The 21,112-nt window shown below is 36.9% G+C and overlaps 1 protein-coding gene across 2 annotated transcripts; it reads left to right on the top strand.

Annotated features, from left to right (window-relative positions):
* Positions 1-1,330: 1,330 nt before the first annotated feature.
* On the top strand, positions 1,331-18,549 carry TFAM (transcription factor A, mitochondrial). Of its 2 annotated transcripts, none has more exons than XM_054572764.1 (7): positions 1,331-1,554; positions 2,124-2,242; positions 3,624-3,694; positions 4,122-4,271; positions 7,038-7,133; positions 14,527-14,583; positions 15,090-18,549. In XM_054572764.1, the coding sequence occupies exons 1-7, from the start codon at positions 1,454-1,456 to the stop codon at positions 15,231-15,233; spliced, it is 738 nt and encodes a 245-aa protein (XP_054428739.1). In that variant the 5' UTR covers positions 1,331-1,453; the 3' UTR covers positions 15,234-18,549. The 2 variants fall into 2 exon arrangements, with proteins under 2 accessions (XP_054428739.1, XP_054428738.1); XM_054572763.1 differs by having other exon boundaries at positions 2,121-2,242.
* Positions 18,550-21,112: the final 2,563 nt, after the last annotated feature.

Genomic DNA, 21,112 nt, shown 5'->3' with positions numbered 1-21,112 from the left:
ATCATGTGTACTCAGGAAAAAAAATCTTTCGTGACAGGATTGGAGATTTGAACAAAGATGATCTAGAAGGTCCCTTTCAACCCCAAGAGTATGAAAAGGGAAGTGGTGATAGTTCCTTACCACTTAAAGGAAGTGAGTTTACTACCTTGTAGTACCAAAGGGCCAGAGTTTCACAGCTACGGAAAGGAAGTAGACTCTCAGCTCAGTGTCACACAGGTTAAGAATTTTCTAACAATTACTGCAATCCACCAGAGGAAAGGTTGTTTCAGGAGATGGCTATCTTTGAAGTAACTATAATGAAAAAGCTGGAAGCGTCCTTAGATATCTTTAGTTTAGATCTTCCCAGTTTTTTTTCATGTCATTCATTGCCTACACGGAAAATGGTCGCACAGCCCATCAATCAATAGCTCCAAGTGTACTTGTCACAAGTTCTCAGGGTTTTGGTTGGGCAAACTGATCTAATGTAAATCCTCACCTGCAGTGGGAAAAACGGAATCTCAGAGAGGGAATGCGGCCTTCCTGGATCAAGACGTTATTGTTAATGTTGGGGCTAGAACGCGCCTCTGCGGTCAACTAACTGGCCTAAGTCGTCTCCCCGCTAATTAAGCAAGGTTGCCTGTCAGGCTTGAAGGTCGGTATTAGCTGCAAGTAGATGGGACGATGGTCTAGATCAGCGTTGCTTTAAGTGTGGTCCCACGACCACTGGCGTTAGAACTTGTCGAACCTTTAAGAGTTTGTTAAAAATGCAGATTCATGGGCACCACACAGACTCACTGAATCGGGCGCTGCGATAAGTCCCAGAAATATGCATTTTTAGTTTTGAAAACGCGCCCCAGCCTCTAAGCCACTCCTCCTCGGCAGTACTTTTGGCTCCAGCTTCTGCTTGAACTCAGTGGCTCTGCTGGGCGCTCAGCACCCGCCAATCTGACCTCAGAGCAGCGTGGGCGGTGCGTTTTCTGGTGGTAAACTGTTACGTACTAGCCCTGCGGCCGACACTAGCGGACGCCACCCAGGGCATGGTCCGGATGAAGCCGCCGCAGTACCTCCATCACCTCCTGGCCCCACTGCGGAACCCACTGCGGAGGCGGGGGCCGGGGGCAGTGGCGGGGGCCGGGGGCAGAGGCGGCTCTGCAGCGCCCCCTAGAGGCTAGGGCCCTCCGCAGCGAGCCGGGCTGCGACTCCCCTTCTCCGCTCCCGAGCTCCTCCTCCTTTTCTGCAGTCCCGCCTACCGGGGTAGCCACAACGGCGCCTGCGCCAATTCTGCCTAACCCTAGCCTCGTATCAACCAACAGGAAGTTAATAGGTTTCCCATAGTGCCTCGCGAGTGGAGGGATGTGATTGCACGCTCTGGAGGGTTGAACACGGGTTCAGGTTGTCTTTGTTGGGATTGTCCTATTGTGCCTGGGTGCTCTTCGAGATTGCGGCTTGGTCACTGCCTGGTCGGGCGGGTGCAATGCCGCTTCTTCGGGGAGTGTGGGGCGTGCTGAGTGCCCTGGGAAAGTCCGGAGTGGATCTCTGCGCGGACTGTGGGAGCCGACTGCGCTCTCCCTTCAGGTAGGACCACTCGCCAGTGCCTCAGGCGGAGGCCAGGCACCAGACGCCCGGAATGTAGACCGTTTCTTCCACTTTCTGCACACCGCGGCCCCCCTCACCGCTGGGGTCAGGGCTGCCTAGACCCTTTGATTCAGACCTCGACCTTGCCAGTGGGATGGTAGCTTTGCAGGCCTTACTCCAGTAGTGCCCCGTGCTTTGTTTCCGGCCACCTTGCACCTTCCCGCCCCCCTTCTTTGTTGGGCCTTGGGGCACCTGGTTTATTGGTGTTCTTTGTAAAATAGCGCCAACTGTCTCCCGCCTTCGTCTAGGCGTGCAGGAGGCGGGGCCCAGGAGCTGGCGTTTTGGTGCACACGCTTTTCTCTGCCCTTCGTAGGAGGTAAGGGCTTGCAGTTAGGCTTCGCTGTTGCAGGCTCCTCTGGTTAGGGCACGGTTTTAAATGTCACTAGCTTTGTCGAAGGTGTCGGAAATACAGAATATTGATGACATCTTATTTGGGATCTGTTTATATACAGGTGAATATTGGCACTGACATATTTGACATTGGTTATTTTCTTTTTATTTGTAAGTAGTTTTGTGTATATACCGAGATGGTTTTCATCCACCTTGAGAAGTTATCCAAAGAAGCCTATGACTTCATATGTTCGATTTTCTAAAGAACAGCTACCCATATTTAAAGCTCAGAATCCAGGTAAGGTGTGTGGGGGCTTGTACTCTTCTCTGATGTAATAAAGAGCCCACTATGCAGTTAAACTGCAAAATTGATTTGCCACTACCAAACCATTCAGCGGCTGCAGGAACATAACCGTTCTATGTGATGGCCCGTGAAACAGCAGGTTTAGCTTTTTTCCTTTTTTACCAAATATACGAAATGTAATTGGGAACTTATGAAAGATATTTTATTTTTAAAGATTTTATTTATTTACTTTTAGAGAAGGGTGAGAGAAAGAGGGAGAGAAACATCATGTGAGAAAGATACATTGATCAGTTGCTTCTCACACACCCCAACTGGGTACCTGGCCTGTAATCCAGGCATGTGCCGTGACTGGGAATTGAACCAGCAGCCTTTTGGTTCGCAGACGAAGGCCCCATCCACTGAGCCATACCAGCCAGGGCTAAAGGTATTTTACAAATAGCAGTGTTTTGGACCCAGTTGCCCTTGGCTTAGAAGACCATTGATGAATCATTTTATCTCTTGCTTAGCTCCTCTGCCTCAGGGAATTGTTAATGGAAAGTTGTAGTGAAGTAACTTCTGTGGAAGTGTTCTGTAAACTTTAAAGCTCTATAAAAATTAGTGCTAACTTCAGGGGCTTTTGCACTAAAAGATTTCCAGATAGTGTATTTTATGACTCCCTAGAAAGGCTGTAGGGTCTTCATTTGGGGTTGTAGTATAAAGATAATAGCTAACTTTTGTGTATGATTTCTGAAGTTTTTTCACAAACAGTACATCACGAGAAACTTCTGAACATCAAATGAGCTATAATAAAAATTCTCAAAGAATTGGTGTATGACACATGCTTAAGTGCTCACGTCTTTTTCAAATGTAGGAGTTGAAACTAAAGGGGTTTGTTAAAGCCTTTACACCTCATCATTTTAGTTAAGATGAGGAAGGAAATTGGGAATGAAAAATTTAGTTTGTTTACAAATGGTATTTCTGTAATTAAAATCCAAGATGGTGGTATATGAATCAAGACTATTTTGTTCTTTATTCAGGCATTGTGAACTTAATTACTAAAAGACTTGAAAAAAATGTTTGATTAAAATATGAAGTAAAGAACTTGATGAAATTGATTGCCCAATTGCTTAAACTAGTAATCAGTTTCTGAGGATTGTTTGGTAATGCATGATATACTCCTTGGTTATTAAATAACAGATTAACATTTTGGATAAAGTTAAATTTATCATATAATTAGTTGCTTAAAGAAAGGTTAAATCTTTGTATTAAGTTGTCTGTGGTATAGCGGTTTCTAATAAAACATGTTTAGAGTTAATTATGATTTCCCAGCAGTCTTTAGAAAAAAATTAATCCTGAGATATAAAATTGTGACCTCTTTTTTCATTCCAATTCATAGGTGCGAGAAATTCAGAACTGATTAAAAAAATCGCAGAGCTATGGAGGGAACTTCCTGATTCAGAGAAAAAAGTAAGTATATAGGCTTTCAACATTGCTGACGAGTTATTCTGCAGTTAGGAACAATTGTCATGCCTTTTAAGGGACCAGATGACCCAGAGTTTTATTTATTTTTTTAAACACCCATTATCTTCAAAGGAACTTCATACCTTCTGATTTACATAAATGATGAGAATATGGATTGTGTGGGGTAGGGATGAAGGGTTAGCAGCAATTTGACATTGAAGGCCAATTGCTAGACTCACCCTGGTTAGCATGTACATGAAAAATAACATGATTTTGGTCCATATAAATATGATCTCAAAGCACATTTTCCCCCTGATGCTTCAGTCTGTCTTTACTTGAAGTCATGCAGATGTCTTTCCTTGGCAGATGTGTTATGTTTAATTGGCCAGCAACAGTTTATTGAATTCTTACTGGATTTTTTTTTTATTTATAGGTATATGAAGATGCTTACAAGGCAGACTGGCAGGCATATAAACAAGAGCTGATCAGAATTGAAGAAGAGCTAACTCCAAGTCAGAGGGTAGCTTTAGAAAAAGAAATGATGCAAAAACGTTTAAAAAAGAAATCGATAATAAAAAAGAGAGTGAGTATCATTGAAATACTCTTTTGACAAAGAACTGAAACTTACATAACTATATGATTATAGGTAGTTTTCTCTTATTTTGATGATATGTGTGGCTATATGGTATACTCTAGTAAGGAAAATTGGGATAATGCTCTTCTGCCATTAGGATAATTTGTTATTAAGTCTGTCTTGGAAACCCTTGTTGCTACCTTGGGATGTATTCGAATTTAAGATATGTAGTTAGGACTATCAGGAAAGCTGTAGGAACAGACAAATCAGGAATAGTAAAAATTTTTGCTTCTGAGTTTTGTCTAGAAAGTCTACTGATTTGAACAGTTCTATAGGCAGTGGTGAATTTGATTCTGAACATTGCTGAATAGACTGCATTTAATAACACATCAGGGAAATGTGCCTATTGTATCTAATTGGATAAATGCCTTTAAAATGAAATCTTATTTTTCCTCATTAAAAACTCACATGGTTCAAAAATTGTAGTTCCTAGCTTAAGGTATTAATCCACATAAATTCCACTGTTGAAAGTTAGACTACATTTTTGTACAAAACCAGTATTAGGTGTGAGGTGGTCAGTACCTGCCGTATAGAAAATGGTCATCAGCTAAAACTATTTTTTCTGAAAAAGTAGGTTATAGCTTTTAATGTGAGATACCCAGATGTAGATCCCTGACCCTAATGTTTTGAGTGCTCCTGAGGACTCAGCCGATTTCAAGTTAGTAATTTAAGATTGCTGATCCAATTTGTGAAAGGATCTAGAAAAGAAAGCGAGAGTGAGAAATACAGTTTCTGCATAGGGGTAGTATTTGGATGGGTGAGTACTGAAGTTGACTCTTCCACTTTTACTCTCCCTTTCTCTTTAATACAACCAGCGGGTGCTAAGAGTGGACAGGAACAGAAGTGAGGATTGGGCAAATAGAAGGAGTTTCCTTTTCAAATATTTCTTGTCGCCCTGGCTGGTGTGGCTCAGTGGATTGGGCGCCAGCCTCCAAACCAAGTATTTCTTGTCTTCCTTTCTCTCTTCTGGTATTCCCATTGTGCTTTTGTTACACCTGCTAAACCTATTGTAGTTGTCTGATGGTCCTTGGTATTCTGGATTTTCCCCCCACGTCTTTGTTCTCTTTGTTTTTGGGTTTTCTAGATCAGATTCTTTTGCAGCTGTGTCCAGTCTACTAATAGGAACATCAAAGGCATCCTTTATTTTAGTTACAGTGTTTTTGCTCTCTAGCATTTCTTTGTGGTTCTTTCTTAGGATTCCCATCTCTCTGCTTACATTGCCCATCTGCTCTTGCATGCTTTCTAGAGCCCTTAGTGTATTAATCATAGATGTTTTTAAATTCCTGATCTGATAATTCCAACATCCCTGCCATGCTTCTTTGTCTCTTCAAACTATTTTTTTTGCCTCTTAGTATGCCTTGGAATTTTTTCTTGATAGCTGGACCTGATGTACTGAGTAAAAGGAATTGGTGTTAAATAGGCCTTTGTATGATGGTAGGTGTTGGGGCAAGGGAAGTATTCTCCAGCGCAGTGATTAGGTCCCAATCTTTCAGTGATCCTATGCCTCTCTTCTGTGAACTGCGCATGTGTTTCTGTTTTCTCTCTCCCCCTTAGGTGGGATAGGATGGCTAGAGTGGGCTAGATGTGGGTATTTTCCTTCCTTCAGGTAATACCACAGCAGGTTAGCTCTGATTAACTAGTTACCCTTGAAGGCAGGCCTTGTGAAGAATTAGAAAGTGCTCAGACACTTCACAATGGCTCCTTGTCCCCTCCCCTGCTGGAAGCAGTGGTGGAGGGCGGGTATTTTTCTTGATACTTATTGTGGGAATCTGGTCAAGCTCCTGGAGTTGTCAATCTCGCATGATTGTGAGGGCCCTCCGGTGACTGGGTCCTCTGGAGTTCTTAAAATCTCGGAGTTGTCCACACTGAACCTGCAGCAGTTTGTTCATTATGGTTCAGGTTTCCCTACCCAGCACTGGTTCACGCAATGGTTTCCTCCTGAATTTCTGCTTCCCTGCTTTTGTAAACCTCAACTTTCTATTCAGTTGTCTGTGTCCAGCCTGGGGGCCACCAGCAGCTTGCTCTGTGTCCTCCTCCTCATGGATCCAAGAAGACTTGTTGATTTTTCAGTCTGTTTAGTTTTGTTTTTAGAAATAGAGAAATAGCGTGGCGACTTCTAAGATTTTTACATGTTGAATCTGAAGCCTGAGGGTTTTTCCCCTCATACCTCCATTCCCACTCCCTGTTGGAATAGTCCTTCCCTTCCCGTTAAAGATTCGCAGTACCAAATAGTTAAAGATCAGGTGAGAAGTGTGGGAATTAGGAAGTTGCAAGTGTATCACCTAGAAGAGAAATCCCTAGTAGTGGTTCTAGAAATAAAAGGGTAGATAATTAAGTTGTGAAGTCTACAGCAGTTTCATGACTGAAACGTTCAGGAAGAAGGAAGTGATTTCTAGTCGGAAATCAGAGGAGACTAATCTTTCAAAAAAGATCTGTACATATGTACTCAGTTATTCCGTTCATGGAGACCATGAAAATAATATGTAAAGGAAAGGTATGGAAAATAACTCATACAATCTATTACAATTTTCAAAACTTGGTGCTATCACAATTCTGACCCCAGAAGGAAATAGTCAAATACTTTATATAAGATTCATAACATTCACTTTAAGGAACATTCTGCATAATACATAATAGTGAATATAGTTTCTGTAAGTAAAATTAAGTTTCATAGGGGTTAAAACTATATCTAACTCTTCCATTTTTATTACTCAGGAGTTAACACTGCTTGGAAAACCGAAAAGACCTCGTTCAGCTTATAACATTTTTATATCTGAACGCTTCCAAGAAGCTAAAGATGGTACCTCACAGGTAAAATAGAATGTTTTTTAAATTGTTGTTTAAGTTTAAAAATATTTAGACAGGAGATTTTAGGGGTGCCGTATGTCAGGTGGTAAAGAAAAGTAATAAATTACTATAAACAAGTACTAGATACAAATAAGGTCCTCTTTCTTATATCTCTTTAATAGAAAAGTTCTTTTTCTTACCATGCACAATTGAATATACAGTTGCCAATATGTATTGTCAACTTTTTTAATATAAAAAATAAAATTTTCAAGTTCATAGGGTGTTAGAGTTCTGGAAACTTTTCTTAGTCAGCAGTTCTTAACTGTTTTACAATCACTGGGTAAAAATAAGAGTAGATCTATAATATTTTGTACTAGAATTTGAGCCTAAACTGCTGCTTCATTTAAGTCTTTATTTAAGTCTTTATTCTAACATTTAAGTCTTTATTCCATTTTAAAGGAATATTTAATAAATATAAATAATAAATAATTATTATTTATAAATAAATAATATAAATAATAAATAATAAAATAAAGTTTTAGTTATGCCCATGGGGACATTTTGTATATGTGTATGTTGTCATATGAATGAGTCAAAGAAAGAAAATCTTGTTATTCCTGTTGTATTAGTCTTTATTTCCTTTTTAGAAGCTCAAAATTGGCAATCATATTTTTCCTTTTATAATATGACATAGTAAGAAAAACCAATTTTCGAATCCTTATCTCTTGTCAATCTCAGATGAAGGTTTTTGCCACTCCGCCACTTTGGGTTATTTGGATTTATAGTTCATTTCACAAATTCTATTTAACATAATATTTATGTTCCTATAGTAATAGGAACATAATATGGTTCTTCCTTGGTTAAATACTTTCACTAATTTATTCCCTTTGGGGTTTTAAATTTAGTTTCTATGGCCCTACATTATTAACATGCAAGCCTATTTACTTTTTTAGTTGGAATTATGTCAGTCATTGATTTACCTTGGAGTTAGTTCTTATCAGCATGAGGAGTTTATATGCTAGAGAATTCTCCTAGATCAGTGGTTCTTAACCCTGACTGTACATGGAACCGCCTAGGAAGTTTAAGGATTGGGTCCTATCCCTGGAAATGAAAATTAAGTTGACTATGTCATTTTATTCATTAAAAAAAGTAGTAGTTATACATCCTCATAATTTAAAGAATCAAAGTAAGGCTGGTTATGAAAGGTACTAGTTTCCACTGCCCTGACCTATTTCTTACTCTAGAAGCAAATTCTATTGTTTTAGCTGATTATTGTAGTATTCATCTCCATATTTCTAAATATCTCCTTATATTGTTATTTCCTGATTTTTTTCACTTTTAAGCATTAGCTATATTTAGACATTATTTTCCATTATGTAAGATGAACACTTAACTCTGCCCACTCTTCATGTTTCCGTCCTACCTCCCAATGTTGTTATCATCATTTTGGTTAGATCAGTATTCTATTTTGATTACTGTATTTTGCCGTGTATAATGTGCACTTTTTTGCCCAAATTTTTGAGGGAAAAATAAGGATGTGCATTATACATGGGCCTAATAATCATGTACCACAGGTGTTGTAATCTCGTGTGTAACACATACAAAATGTGGGCTCACATTATACACGGGAGTGCATTATACATGGCAAAACATGGTATGTAAATTCTCTTCATAGCTAAGCTGTGCCATTTGCTATGATTATTTTGCCTTTCTTGCAAAACTTACTTTCCCTGAACTTGATCATGTCTTGTTTTTTTAATTTTTTATGTACTATCAATAATTTTGCTGCAAACATTTTTAATATTCACCAGCTTTCGGTACATTTTAGATACATTAGATTTTTTTTGTTTTTTATTTTTGTTTCATTTTTCTTTTTTATTGTATTTTTTCTATTACCATTTATTCTTACACTCTTTTCCACCTCCCCCCACACCCAACCCCTGCAACCACCACACTGCTGTCCGTGTCCATGAGTCCTTTTTCGCTCCATCCCTCCACCCCAAACCACCCCCTTTCCCCGCACCAAGAGCCATCATCCTGTTCTCCATCTATGAGTCTGTCTCTATTTTACTTGTTTGTCTAGTTTCTTCATTAGATTCCACATATGACTGATGTCATCTGGTACTTGTCATTTTCTGACTGGCTTATTTCACGTAGCATAATGTTCTCCAGGTCCTTCCATGCTGTCTCAAAGGGTAATGACAAAGTAATATTCCACTGTATAAATGTACCATAGTTTTATTCATTCATCTACTGATGGACAGTTGGGCTGCTTTCAAATCATGGCTATTGTAAATAGCGCTGCAATGAACATAGGGGTGCTTATGTTCTTTCGATTTAGTCTTTCAGGTGTCTTTGGATAAATTCCCTGAAGTGGAATCACTGGGTCATAAGGCAGTTCCATTTTTAATTTTTTAAGGTAACTCCATACTGCTTTCCACAGTGGCTGCACCAATACATGTTTCCACCAACAGTGCAAAAAGATCCCCTTTTCTCCCCATCCTCTCCATCACTAGTTTGTTGATTAATTAATTTATTTTTATTAAACTTTTTTAGTTATTATTTTTAGAGGGGAAGGGAAGGAGGAAGAGAGGGAGAGAAACATCAATGTGTGGTTGCGTCTTGCGCGTCTCCTGCTGGGGACCTGGCTTGCAACCGAGGCTTGTGCCCTACACTGGGAATTGAACCAGCGACTGTTTGATTCGCCGGCTGGCACTCAGTCCACTGAGCCACACCAGCTAGGGCTGTTGATTTATTGATGATAGCCATTCTGACCTGTGTGAGATGATACCTCATTGTAGTTTTAATTTGTATCTCTCTGATGATTAGTGACATTGAGCATCCTTCATATGTCTGTTGGCCATCTGTATGCCCTCATTGGAGAATTGTCTGTTCAGGTCATTTGCCCATTTTTTAATTGGCTTGTTTGGGGGTTTTTGGTGTTAAGTTTTATAAGTTCTTTATAAATTTTGCGTATTAACCCCTTATGAGATGTATCATTGGCAAATGTGTTCTCCCATTCTGTGAGTTCTCTTTTCATTTTGTTGATGGTTTCTTTTGCTGTGCAAAAACTTTTATAGTTTGATGTAGTTCCATTTGTTTGTTTTTTTGTGTCCCTTACGTGAGGAGATATATGAGAAAAAATATTGTTATAAGCAATGTCAGAGAATTTACTGCCTATTTTTTCTTCTAAGATTTTTATGGTTTTGAGTCTAACATTTAAGTCTTTATTCCATTTTAAATTAGTTGTTTTGTGTGGTCTAGTTTCATTTTTTTGCCTGCATCTCTCCAGTTTTCCTAACACCATTTATTGAATAAACTAACTTTAGCCCATTGTATGTGCTTACTTCCTCTGTGAAATATTGACAGTAATGGTGTGGGTTTATTTCTGGGCTGGCTTTTTTGTTCCATTGATCTGTGTCTGTTTTCATGCTGTTTTGATTACTGTGGCCTTATAGTATAGTTTGATATTAGGTAGGGTGATTCCTCCAACTTTGCTGTTCTTTCTCAAGATTTCTGTTGCTATTTGGGGTCTTTTGTGGTTCCATATAAATTTTTGGAATATTTGTTCTAGCTCTGTGAAATACAACATTGGTACATTGATAGGAATGGCATTGAATCTGTGGATTGCTTTGGGTAATATGGATGTGTTAATGATGTTAATTATTCCCATCCATGAACAAGTTATGTGCTTCCACTTAACTTGTATCACCTTCAGTTTCTTTCTTCAGTGTTTTACAATTTTCCAAGTACAGGTTTTTTTTCATCCTTGGTTAAATTTATTCCTAGGTGTTTTATTCTTTTTGAAACAATTATAAATAGGATTATTTTCTTAATTTCTCTTTCTGATAATTCATTATTGGCCTATAAAAATACCACTGATTTCTGGATATTAATTTTGTATCCTGCTATGTTGCTGAATTCATTGATCAGTTCTAGTAGTTTCTTGGTGGACATTTTTGGGGTTTTCTTTTGTATAGTGTCACGTCACCTGCAAATACTGAGAGGTTTACTTCTTTCTTTTTGTTCGAATGCTTTATATTTCTTTTACTTATGTGATTGCTGTGGCTAGGACTTCCAGTACTATGTTGAATAAGAGAGGTGAAAGCAGACATCCCTGTCTTGTTCTTGATCTTAAGGGGAACACTTGTAGTTTTTGCCCTTTGAGTATGATGCTGGCAGTGGGTTTGTCATATATGACCTTTGTTTTGTTTAGGTTCCTTCTATTTCCACTTGGCTGAGAGTTTTTATCATAAATAGATGGTGGATTTTATCAAATAACTTTTTCTGCATCTATTGATATGACCATGTGGTTTTTATCCTTCATTTTGTTTATGTGGTGAATCACATTTATTGATCTTTCATCATTATCCTGGTGCTTTTGCGTCCTTCTGTTGTTTTTCTTGGTTTACTGATTCTGTTACAGAATCTTCCCCAGTAAGTGTACATGGGAGATTAGTTTTTTGAGTTCTTGCATGTCTCAAAACGTCTCTAGTTTTTCATTTGATAGTTGGACTGGATAGAATTGTTTCATGTTCTTTGAAACTTAAAGAGTAATAATACTCCTTTCTTTTGTAACTTCTTTGTATGGCTCTTGAAAAGTATAAAGCCATTTTGATTATTGGTCTTTTGAATGTGATGTTTTTTCCCTTTCTTTTTTTCTTTGTTCTGACTCTAGAATTCTTATTATTTGTTGGTGTATCTTCTGAATTGATATGCTAATTTTCTTATCTTTTCTGTATTGTTTCCTCTTCGCCTTTCTCTCTTCTTTCTGGGATGACAGTATACATTTTCACTTACTCTCCCTGTTTCCAGCATGGTGTATTGCCCCCTGCTGTTCCTGGTGTCCACTGAGTAACTCATAAATTACTGTTTTGAGAGGCCACGTCCTAGAATATGCCCATGGTGGGGATTTAGCCTCTTTTAAAACACTTTCAGTCAGTCCTCCTGACCTTATTTCTTATCTGGTGCTGCCAATTCTTGAGCTATTTTGCAATTCAGCATTTTAAAACACTATGCATTTTTGGCCTCCCGACTGCCAGTTAGAGAAGCGCTTTCATGGGTTAGGTGAACTAGGAACCTTGGCTCTATGCGCTTTTCAGCTTCCACAATTTTACCTTGGTAGTGCTCCTTATTGTTATCTTTGTTCAGATGGGTTTATGACTTAAATTTTTTTGTTGATTCATTTAATATTTTTTATTTTAAAATAAAGGACAGAAATTTATTGGTAACAGTTTTGGAGCCTGGGGCATCCAAGATCAAGGTGCCATCGTGGTTGCCTGCTGGTGAGGCCCCCTTCCTGTTCATAGCTGCACCTTCTCACTGTCCTCACGTGGTAGAAGGACCCATTTAATGGAGTTTTAGGAGTGAACAAAACATCTTTCCATCTCTTTAATTTTTTTTGAGTGAATTATTTTACTTAGGTGAAAGGTCAGATTACTTAGGCATGCAACTTTATAAATTATTTTTGAATTTATTGAATATGAAACTATGTATTAAACTTTATGGATAAGAAAAAGGTGAGTTAGGAAGGACTTGAAAGCATTAAAGTAAGCAATTCCTTTCAAAGCTAAGAGAGCAGTTATTTATTCACTGAAGTTTAAAATGTTTAAAACATAGTGGTTATGTAGTCTCAGGTACTACCTGGCATCTCTGTTTTTGTTGATAGGAAGATAAAATTCAAAGTTCTGCTCAGAACAGTAAAGCTCTTCTCTCTCTACTTCTCCTGAAAATCACTGATGATCTTCGTAGCATTAAACAGTTACTCTTTAGACTATGTCCTTCCCTCACGTTCCCCTTCTGTCCCTCATTTTCTACCTGCCCATTTTTCCTTGTATTCTCTGCTCTCTGGGAGCAACAGCATAGGCAGTGTGAGGTGCGCTGGCTCTCCTCTCTGCCTGTCTTTCAGCCATGGAATCCCTGTATCCCTTTAATTTTATAGATGAAGAACCAAGCCTAAGGGAGTATATAACTTTTTCCAAATCACATAATTAAGTTCAGCTAAGTAGAAATGAGGATTGGTATTATATTGTTCCTATGACTGTACCTAAACACTTTGGCACACATTTTAGAATAAAGCATTAAACTGTAGGGAAGAAAAAAAACCACTTAGGTCTTCGAAGTTAGATTATAACAGAATATACTTGAATATTAGTATTTCTGAACCAAAAAAATAAATATCTGGACAATAAAATCTCGACAAAATGAAAAGGCAGCCTACTCAGTGGGAGTAAATATTTGCATATTATACATCTGATAAGGAGTTAAAATCCAAAATATATAAAGAACTCAAACAACTCAATAGCAAAAATTAAAAAATTCTGATTAAAAAATTGGAAGAGGATCTGAATAGACATTTTTCCAAAGAAGATGTAAAGATTGCTAAAAGGTGCTCAACATCTCTGATTATCAGGGAGATGCACATCACAACCTCAGTTCAACTCACACCTGTTGAAACAACTGTTATCAATGACTAGAAATAACAGATGTTGGTGTGGATGCAGAGGAAAGAGAATCCTTGTGTGTAGTTGGTGGGAATGTAAATCGCTGAAGCCACTATGGAAAACTGGAGGTTCCTGAAAAATTTTAAATTAGAATTATTATATATCTACCCAGCAATTTTACTTCTGGGTAATATCCAAACAAAAAGAAAATACTAACTTGAAAAGATATCTGAACCCCCATACCCTCATGTTCATTGCAGCATTATTTACAACAGCCAAGGTGTGGAAACAATCTAAGTGTCAGATGGATGAATGGATAAAGAAACTGATACATGACTATGAATATTATTCAACCATAAAAAGAAAGAAATCTTACCATTTGCGGCAACATGGATGGATCTTGAAAGCGTTATGCTAAGTGAAATAAGTCAGACCAGAGAAAGACAAAAATACTGAATCATCTCACATGTGGAATCTAAAAAAGGAAACACCCAAGCTCATAGATAGAAAGACAGATTGGTGGTTGCCAGGAATGGGGGTGGACGAAATGGGGAAAGGTGGTCAAAAGGTACAAACTTCCTGTTGCAGAGCATGTGAATAATACTGTATTACATATTTGAAAGTTACTCAGAGAGTATATATTAAAAGTTCTTACAAGAAAAAAATATTTACGGTGACATAGACTTATTGTGATGATCATTTCACAGTATATACAATAATGAATCATGTTGTACACTTGAAACTAATGTTGTATGTCAATTATATCTCAATAAAAAGATACTTTTGTTCCAGTCATTTTGTATATTTTAACAGTTTAATAGTTTAATTTAGAAAGAAAAGATGTTAAGAATTGATGAGGTTTTACCTGTGATTCTTAGTATCTGAGTTTTTGTTGAAATAAGTAATAAAAAAAAGATTTTTCTTTAATCACTAAAGTTCCTTTATCTGGTACTTAAACGTATATTGTTTTACAGTTAAAGCTGAAGGCTGTAAATGAAAGCTGGAAAAATCTTTCTAGTTCTCAAAAGCAAGTAAGTATGGTTTTACTTTAAAGATCTGGTTAGACTATCTAGAGGATGATATAGTTAGAACAGAATATGAGAGGCTGTATTAGGGCAAGGCTTGATTCATATGAAAACAACCTCACACTACTAATAACACAGTTAAAGTATTTTAAAATAATATTCTATTTTAGAATCCATTTGGCTTTTTTTTCTTTGGGACATTTTTAACTGCAAATAAAAGTGGTATTTAAAACAATGTTGCATCGAATTCAGTGTCCAGTGTACCCAGTGACCATCACACTGTGCTTCTACTCCTATCCCACATCCCGAGCCTGAAATTGTAATAACATAATTCACTCAGAATTTTTGTCTCTTTTTCTCATCTAATTTTTATCTCACAAAACATTTCTTCTTCAGTTCCCCTTTATACATGTAGAAGAATAAGGTAATTTTTATAGTATCTATGGAAGCATTCCAGAAATTAATGGCAAAGATTCTTCTAAAGTCATTTTAACAATTATACTTTTTCTCAGGTATATATTCAACTTGCTGAAGATGATAAAGTTCGTTATTTTAATGAAATCAAGTCTTGGGAAGCACAGATGGTTGAAGTTGGACGTGATGATCTTCTTCGTCGCAAAGTGAAACCCCAAGCAAAAAGCACTGAGAAGCATTAAATAGAAGATTGAGTTATGATCATAAGGGATAGACACAAGAAACCAATTAGGTCTCAATATCTGAAATTCTTATAAAATTAGAAGGGTAAAGTTGGTAAACATTTTATACTTAATTCCTTTTTCTTTACACCATGGACTTCTGCCAGTTCAATACATTTTGTATTGGTGTCTTGCTTTGGAAAACTCATACAAAAGTTCATGCGAAATTTATTTTGTGTTTGGAAACTACAGAGGATCAAAATAATCCATGAAATGTATCAGTAACCATTTTACCTTTGATAAAGGTGAATCAGACTGTGAAGGTTTTTTATAATACTTGACTGTGGAAAGGGTATTCTTGTTTCCTTACATTATGGAGGCAGGGGTTTCCTATTCAGAAGTGTCCCAAACTGTAGAACTGTAGTGTTCTATGATTAATTGTGCATTTTTTAAAGAGCACGCCCAACTCATTTAGGTAAATTCCAATCTGTAGATATAATTTATATTCAGGGCTGACCGTTGTATAGGCAAGGGCTTGCTGGTTTCAGTTGCAACTTTTTGTACAAGAGATGGAGAGATTTGTAAACCTTTTCCTCATTGTCTTTTCCGAAAGTAAAAATTAAGACATTATGTACTAAATCTATGCATATTGTTTTATATTGCATAGAATTTTAATTTTTGTGTTTCCTAATTACAGATTTAAGGTGAAACATTTGTTTTACAGCTTTTTCTTTTTAAGTAGGGATATGCATTCTGAATTATTTTTTTCTCAAGTGAGAGTATTTATCCAGAGAGTAGAGAATTTGTCTGGTAAGTTTTAAAATGAGAGATCCCCAAACAGAAGTCTCCAAAGTCTCTAGACCTGGAACCTATAATTTTAAAACATTTTCTATAACATAAAAGACATATAAGTGACTGCCAGCTCTGGCCTGTGGGCCCAATTCACCCCACTGTGTGTTTTTCATGGTCTATGAGCTAAGAATTTTGTTTACAATTTTGAATGGTTAAAAAATATTTCAGGACACATGAAAATTAATATGAAAGTCAGTGTCTATAGATAAAGTCCTGCTGGAATACAGCCATACTCATTCATTTATGTTTTCTTTATGGCTGCTTTTGTGCACCAATGACAGAGTTGAGTAGTTGCTTCAGAGACTATGTAGTCTGCAAAACCTAACATATATACTGTCTGACCCTTTACAGAAACAATTTGCTAGCCCAGCATCTGCAGTTACAGTGTAGTGTGACAAGTGTTCCAGTTTATTGATATGTTGGGATAGGTTTTTTAAGTGACTCAGAGGTCCTTATTTTAGAATTTGTCAGCATTGTCTTAGGAGGAAGAGGTCAAATCACAAAAGCTAAACTGTTGTCCCACAGTATTAGCAAGAAAAATAATCGTTTCAAATTACATTGCATTATAATAAAAGTTCCATCTAGCGTGGAATGAGATTCTCTTAAATTATTTGCTACACCTTGGTACAGTGAACCTTTAGAGTTTTCCAGTTAGCACATATCCAGAAATCTTACCATCTTTTAGCATTTGTTTATCCTCCTAATAGAGTCAAGCAGTTTCCACAATTCACAGTACCTTTTTGATCAAAATAATTCATCTTTCATCATCAGTTCATAGGAATAGGATAACTCAAAATTTATGTGTACCTTATATTATGCAAACTAGTTAGGAATTCTCGATTCTAGATCTCCAGAAAAATTTTGAAGATTTTTGTTGTTTGTAGATAGAAAATAAGTAAAAAGTCATGCCTTGTTCTATACTGAACTTGACAAAGGTATGGACTACAGACTGAAGAGAAAAATATAACTTAATAGGAAGCTTAAGATTAAAGTTGGGTGTTTTCAAACAATTTTCTCCTGTGGCTATGAACAGAGGACAACGTTGGCTATTAGTTAAATAGATACCATGAGGAGAGGGGTTGAGGAACAAGAGGTGTACTAGTATCTGTGTTTCTTGGGCTTCTGAGAGAGATTAAGCTCTAATTCTGTGTGGCATCTCTAATGGTACTGATTATGTATCATACTTAGGAGAACAGAAAATCTCATTCAAGTCATTTACTGTGTTCTGTGCATCAGATGAGCCCAGAGAGCTCTAGGAGTCAGTATTTGTAATGTTGGAGGATAGGTGAGGTTGAGAAATGAGTTATGTAAACATTTGGAAGACGTGTGTTGTATAAAACAGATCTTTGCAATTATCTTATTCCAAGCTCTTCAGCATTCAACTACATAAACTATTTCATACAGAATACATTCAAATCATATCTTCCTAATTATATTAGGAAGTTCAGTGTCTAGTACTCAAGTATTAATACAGGAGGAAAAGAAGTATGAAATAGTGCCCTGACTGGAAAGGCCACTGGTTCGATTCCTGGTCAGGGCACATGCTCAGGTTGTGGGTTTGGGGCACATACAGCAACATAATCAATGTTTCTCACATCGATGTTTCCCTCCATTTCTCCCTTCCCCTTCACTACCCAGAAAGTGTAAAACAGTGAAAAGAGCTAAAGTAAAAAAACATTTTATGGTAATCGGTTTTTATTTTTTTTTTTTTCTAAAAGAATGTCATTGTTAATGCTTTGAATATTACAATAATCTCATTCCATGCCTTTCTTTATAAACTTCAGTACATGTTCAAGATTGGTAGGCCATGTACCGGATGCCTTCTGGTTTAACAATGTGAGCACATTTTTTTTGTTGTTGTTGTTTTTATTTATTGATTTTTGAGAAAGGAAGGGAGAGAGAAAAAAATTGATTTGGTCCACTTGTTTATGCATCCATTCATTGATTCTTGTATGTGTACTGACTGGGTATTGAACCTGCAACCTTGGCATATCTGGACGATGCTCTAACTGAGTTACCGAGGCAGGGCTAACCTCTGTTGTAAAGAATAAGAACTTATGTCAATAACCAGTAGCCACTCATATAAAGCTTTTCTTTTAGACTAAGTTGACCTAACCAACTAATTGCTATAGGAAGAGTGCTAGGTGGAAAGATGCTGAAGAAATGAAAGCTTGCGCTGTTCTGAGCACATGTTGTCCAGAGTCATGAGGAGATTTCTCTACTTTGTTTATTGGTGTACCAGTTTTAGGTTTGAAATACTTAGATGACAGGAGAGGTTGTGCGGTAATTCTACTTTCTGATGTTTATTTGAAGGATGTTGTGTGAAGATTTAGCCTGCTGTAATCATGTAATTTTGCTATTGCTTCTGGCTAACTCCTTTTTTGAAAATGCCGTTTTTTAAAAACAAGGTGTATATTTTTATAGATTCTATGAATGTGTGTGTATTTAAATTTCTGAATTAAATTGATTTAAAGTAACTACCAAATTTTGTTGATTTTTTTTCCCCTGACATTTTCTATACCTAAAATTAATCACCACCAGGAAGTTTTTATATTAAGTGATAGTATGCATTATTTTTCTTAATTTTATCAATATTAACTCTAAAAATATTCTCTTGCTTTCCTCTCTCACGTCCACTCTTCCTCCTTCTCTTCATAGCACCAAGCTCTTACAAATTTGAAAATGTTATTAAACACACACTGTTGAAATTATAAAGCAACACTACTCATTTTAAAATTGAACTTTTGGAAAGGGAAAACTAAGAAAGTGAACATATTTATTATTACTTCTAACATGTAAAACTTCCCAAACAGAAAGTATCGTAAAACTATACAAAGCTATTATCAGTTTCTAACATTGTTCACAAAGTACTTTTGGTAATTGATTAAATCATTAATTATATTTAATGGAAAATAGGTAAAACACAAACCATTTTCTAGTTGACCGTATCTGTAGGGGATTAGTTCCAGGGCACCCCCCTAAGCCCCAACAACACCACCAAAATCTGTGCATGCTCAAGTCCCTTATATAAAATAGTTATACTGTATTGTTTAGGGAATAATGACAAAAACATCTGTACATATTCAGTGTAGACAACTATCTAGGTTTAACTACATAGTACACATCAGCAACAATTAGAATATTTTTAATGCGATTAGCCCATGGATGCAGAACTCACAGCTAATAGAGGGCTGACTACATTTAAAAATATATATTTTACTGTCTAAGGAGCTAAATACAATGAGCCTTAAACAAGAATTTTAAGCTAAACATTTAAGAATCACCCTAACATTGTCTAAATCTTACATAATATTTTCTGATACACATGGTGCAAGAAAATATTTGAATTTTTTTGCCTGTATTTAAAATTTATTGATTTTCATTCCCCTCCCCCATTAATCATGTATAAGATAGAGGAAGAAGGAAACATAGTTTTGACTGACCAATATAGTGCCAACTATCCGCTTTCCCATTAAAAACCTTGGTTTAGTTATACCCTTTTTTTTTTTTATTGTTCAAATACATTTGTCTCCATTTTCCTGCCACCATTTTCCCCTGCCCCACACGTTTTGTGTGTTGAATCATGAGTAGGATTAAGTGGCGAGAAGAGTTCTCCAAATTTTTTAAAGTTAATTATTCAGAAGTTGTTGAATCATGACCACTATCCTACTCAATTTTGGATTTTTTTCCTTCAGTCACCGGTCAGAACATACCCTCAATACTAGTGTAACTGAGGTGAACAGGAATTTTACTGGTAGATACTGAGAGATGCCAATAGTTTTTCCAAGCTGGAATTTATATCCTGACGACTTACATGAGGATAACAGAGATTTGTTGAAAGTGTGGAAATTTTATCTTGATTTTGAATAACATCAATTTATATAAGCTGAGCATCAAATATTAATTAGACTTAAACAATTCAGGATATTTCCCCAAAGCTATGCCCTCCCTCTGCTTTTAATTTTGTAGGGCTCCTGCTTGTCATTTGTACAGTAATAGGAGCCCAAATGACTGACTGGATGGCGAGACATGTCACAGCCCTTAGCCACTACTGTTGTCAAAGTGTTGTCTTGCATTCAGAAGGGAAGTGTTCCTCTTTTTTTGTTTTTATGAAAAATGGGAATTGGTTGTTGATTCAGTGTGTTGCTGAGTAGGAAGAATAAGAAAATGTACATGAACAAAATAATAAGAATTAGCCATTGCTCTCTATAAAGACCAGTGATGAAAAGATGTTTGCAAATGGTGAGGCTAAGCCCTCTTCTCTTTTTCTCTTCCAAAATTTCCTGAAAGTGACCAAAATGAAAAACAAGTAGAGGACAAAGATATAGCAACATTTGGATATGTGAAACAGTATCATCAATAGAGCAGCAATTTCTAGCTATTTCTGGAAGATGAGTAAGGATCAACAGGTGCTCCTTGATGCCATTATGAGCAAGCCACATAAAGTGAGTGAACTAGAAACGTGGACGTTTCACCAGTTTTGAGCAGTGGGGGCTAGTTAAAGGTTAACTTCTAAGGTGGTTGGAGAGAAGGAAGTGTGAGTAGACAGACTAAAGAGAATTTGTTTCTCCCTAGTTATTTTGCATAAATTGAGGAAAGTAGAGTTAGATAAGTTATTGTATAATGGGTTCTTTGTTCAGATTAGGTGTGGTGATTCTCAACCATTGCTCAAGAGAATCTACTAGACCTTTTTTAACACACAATTGCCTAGGCCAGATTATGGAGGGTAGAACTGGGCAGGCATTGGAGTTTTTGTGAAAGTTATCTTGGTGAAATAGTGTGTATTAGGGTTGGGGAACCACTTGGTGTTGCTCAGAGCTTTCCAACCTGGTAGTAGCAGCTGGTAAAAGAGTAACTGTAATCCATTATCCAAGCTGGGAGGTTTTTTAAAAAGTGGCAACTATTTTATATTAATGGGACAACAGGCATCCTGGGACATATGGTCACTCTAGTCATGAGTGTGCTTAGTTATTTATTCCTTTTACCTCTTTGTGTAGTTAGGCTATTGCTGGGAAGAGCTTAGGAACCATAAGGTGCCTCTTCTGTTT

Source organism: Pteronotus mesoamericanus, unplaced genomic scaffold (assembly GCF_021234165.1).
Source record: "Pteronotus mesoamericanus isolate MK-2021 breed Mesoamerican mustached bat unplaced genomic scaffold, CSHL_Meso_final contig_24, whole genome shotgun sequence".
In the NCBI taxonomy this organism is placed as follows: domain Eukaryota; kingdom Metazoa; phylum Chordata; class Mammalia; order Chiroptera; family Mormoopidae; genus Pteronotus; species Pteronotus mesoamericanus.
The sequence above is the reverse complement of the archived record's forward strand: the minus strand, read 5'-3'. Positions and strand labels throughout refer to the sequence as shown.

Coding starts and splice junctions, on each gene's coding strand:
- TFAM (XM_054572763.1), top strand. CDS start 1,454: ATGCCGCTTCTTCGGGGAGTGTGGGGCGTGCTGAGTGCCCTGGGAAAG. Junction 1,555..2,120: donor CGACTGCGCTCTCCCTTCAG/GTAGGACCACTC, acceptor TTTATTTGTAAG/TAGTTTTGTGTATATACCGA. Junction 14,584..15,089: donor TTTCTAGTTCTCAAAAGCAA/GTAAGTATGGTT, acceptor ACTTTTTCTCAG/GTATATATTCAACTTGCTGA.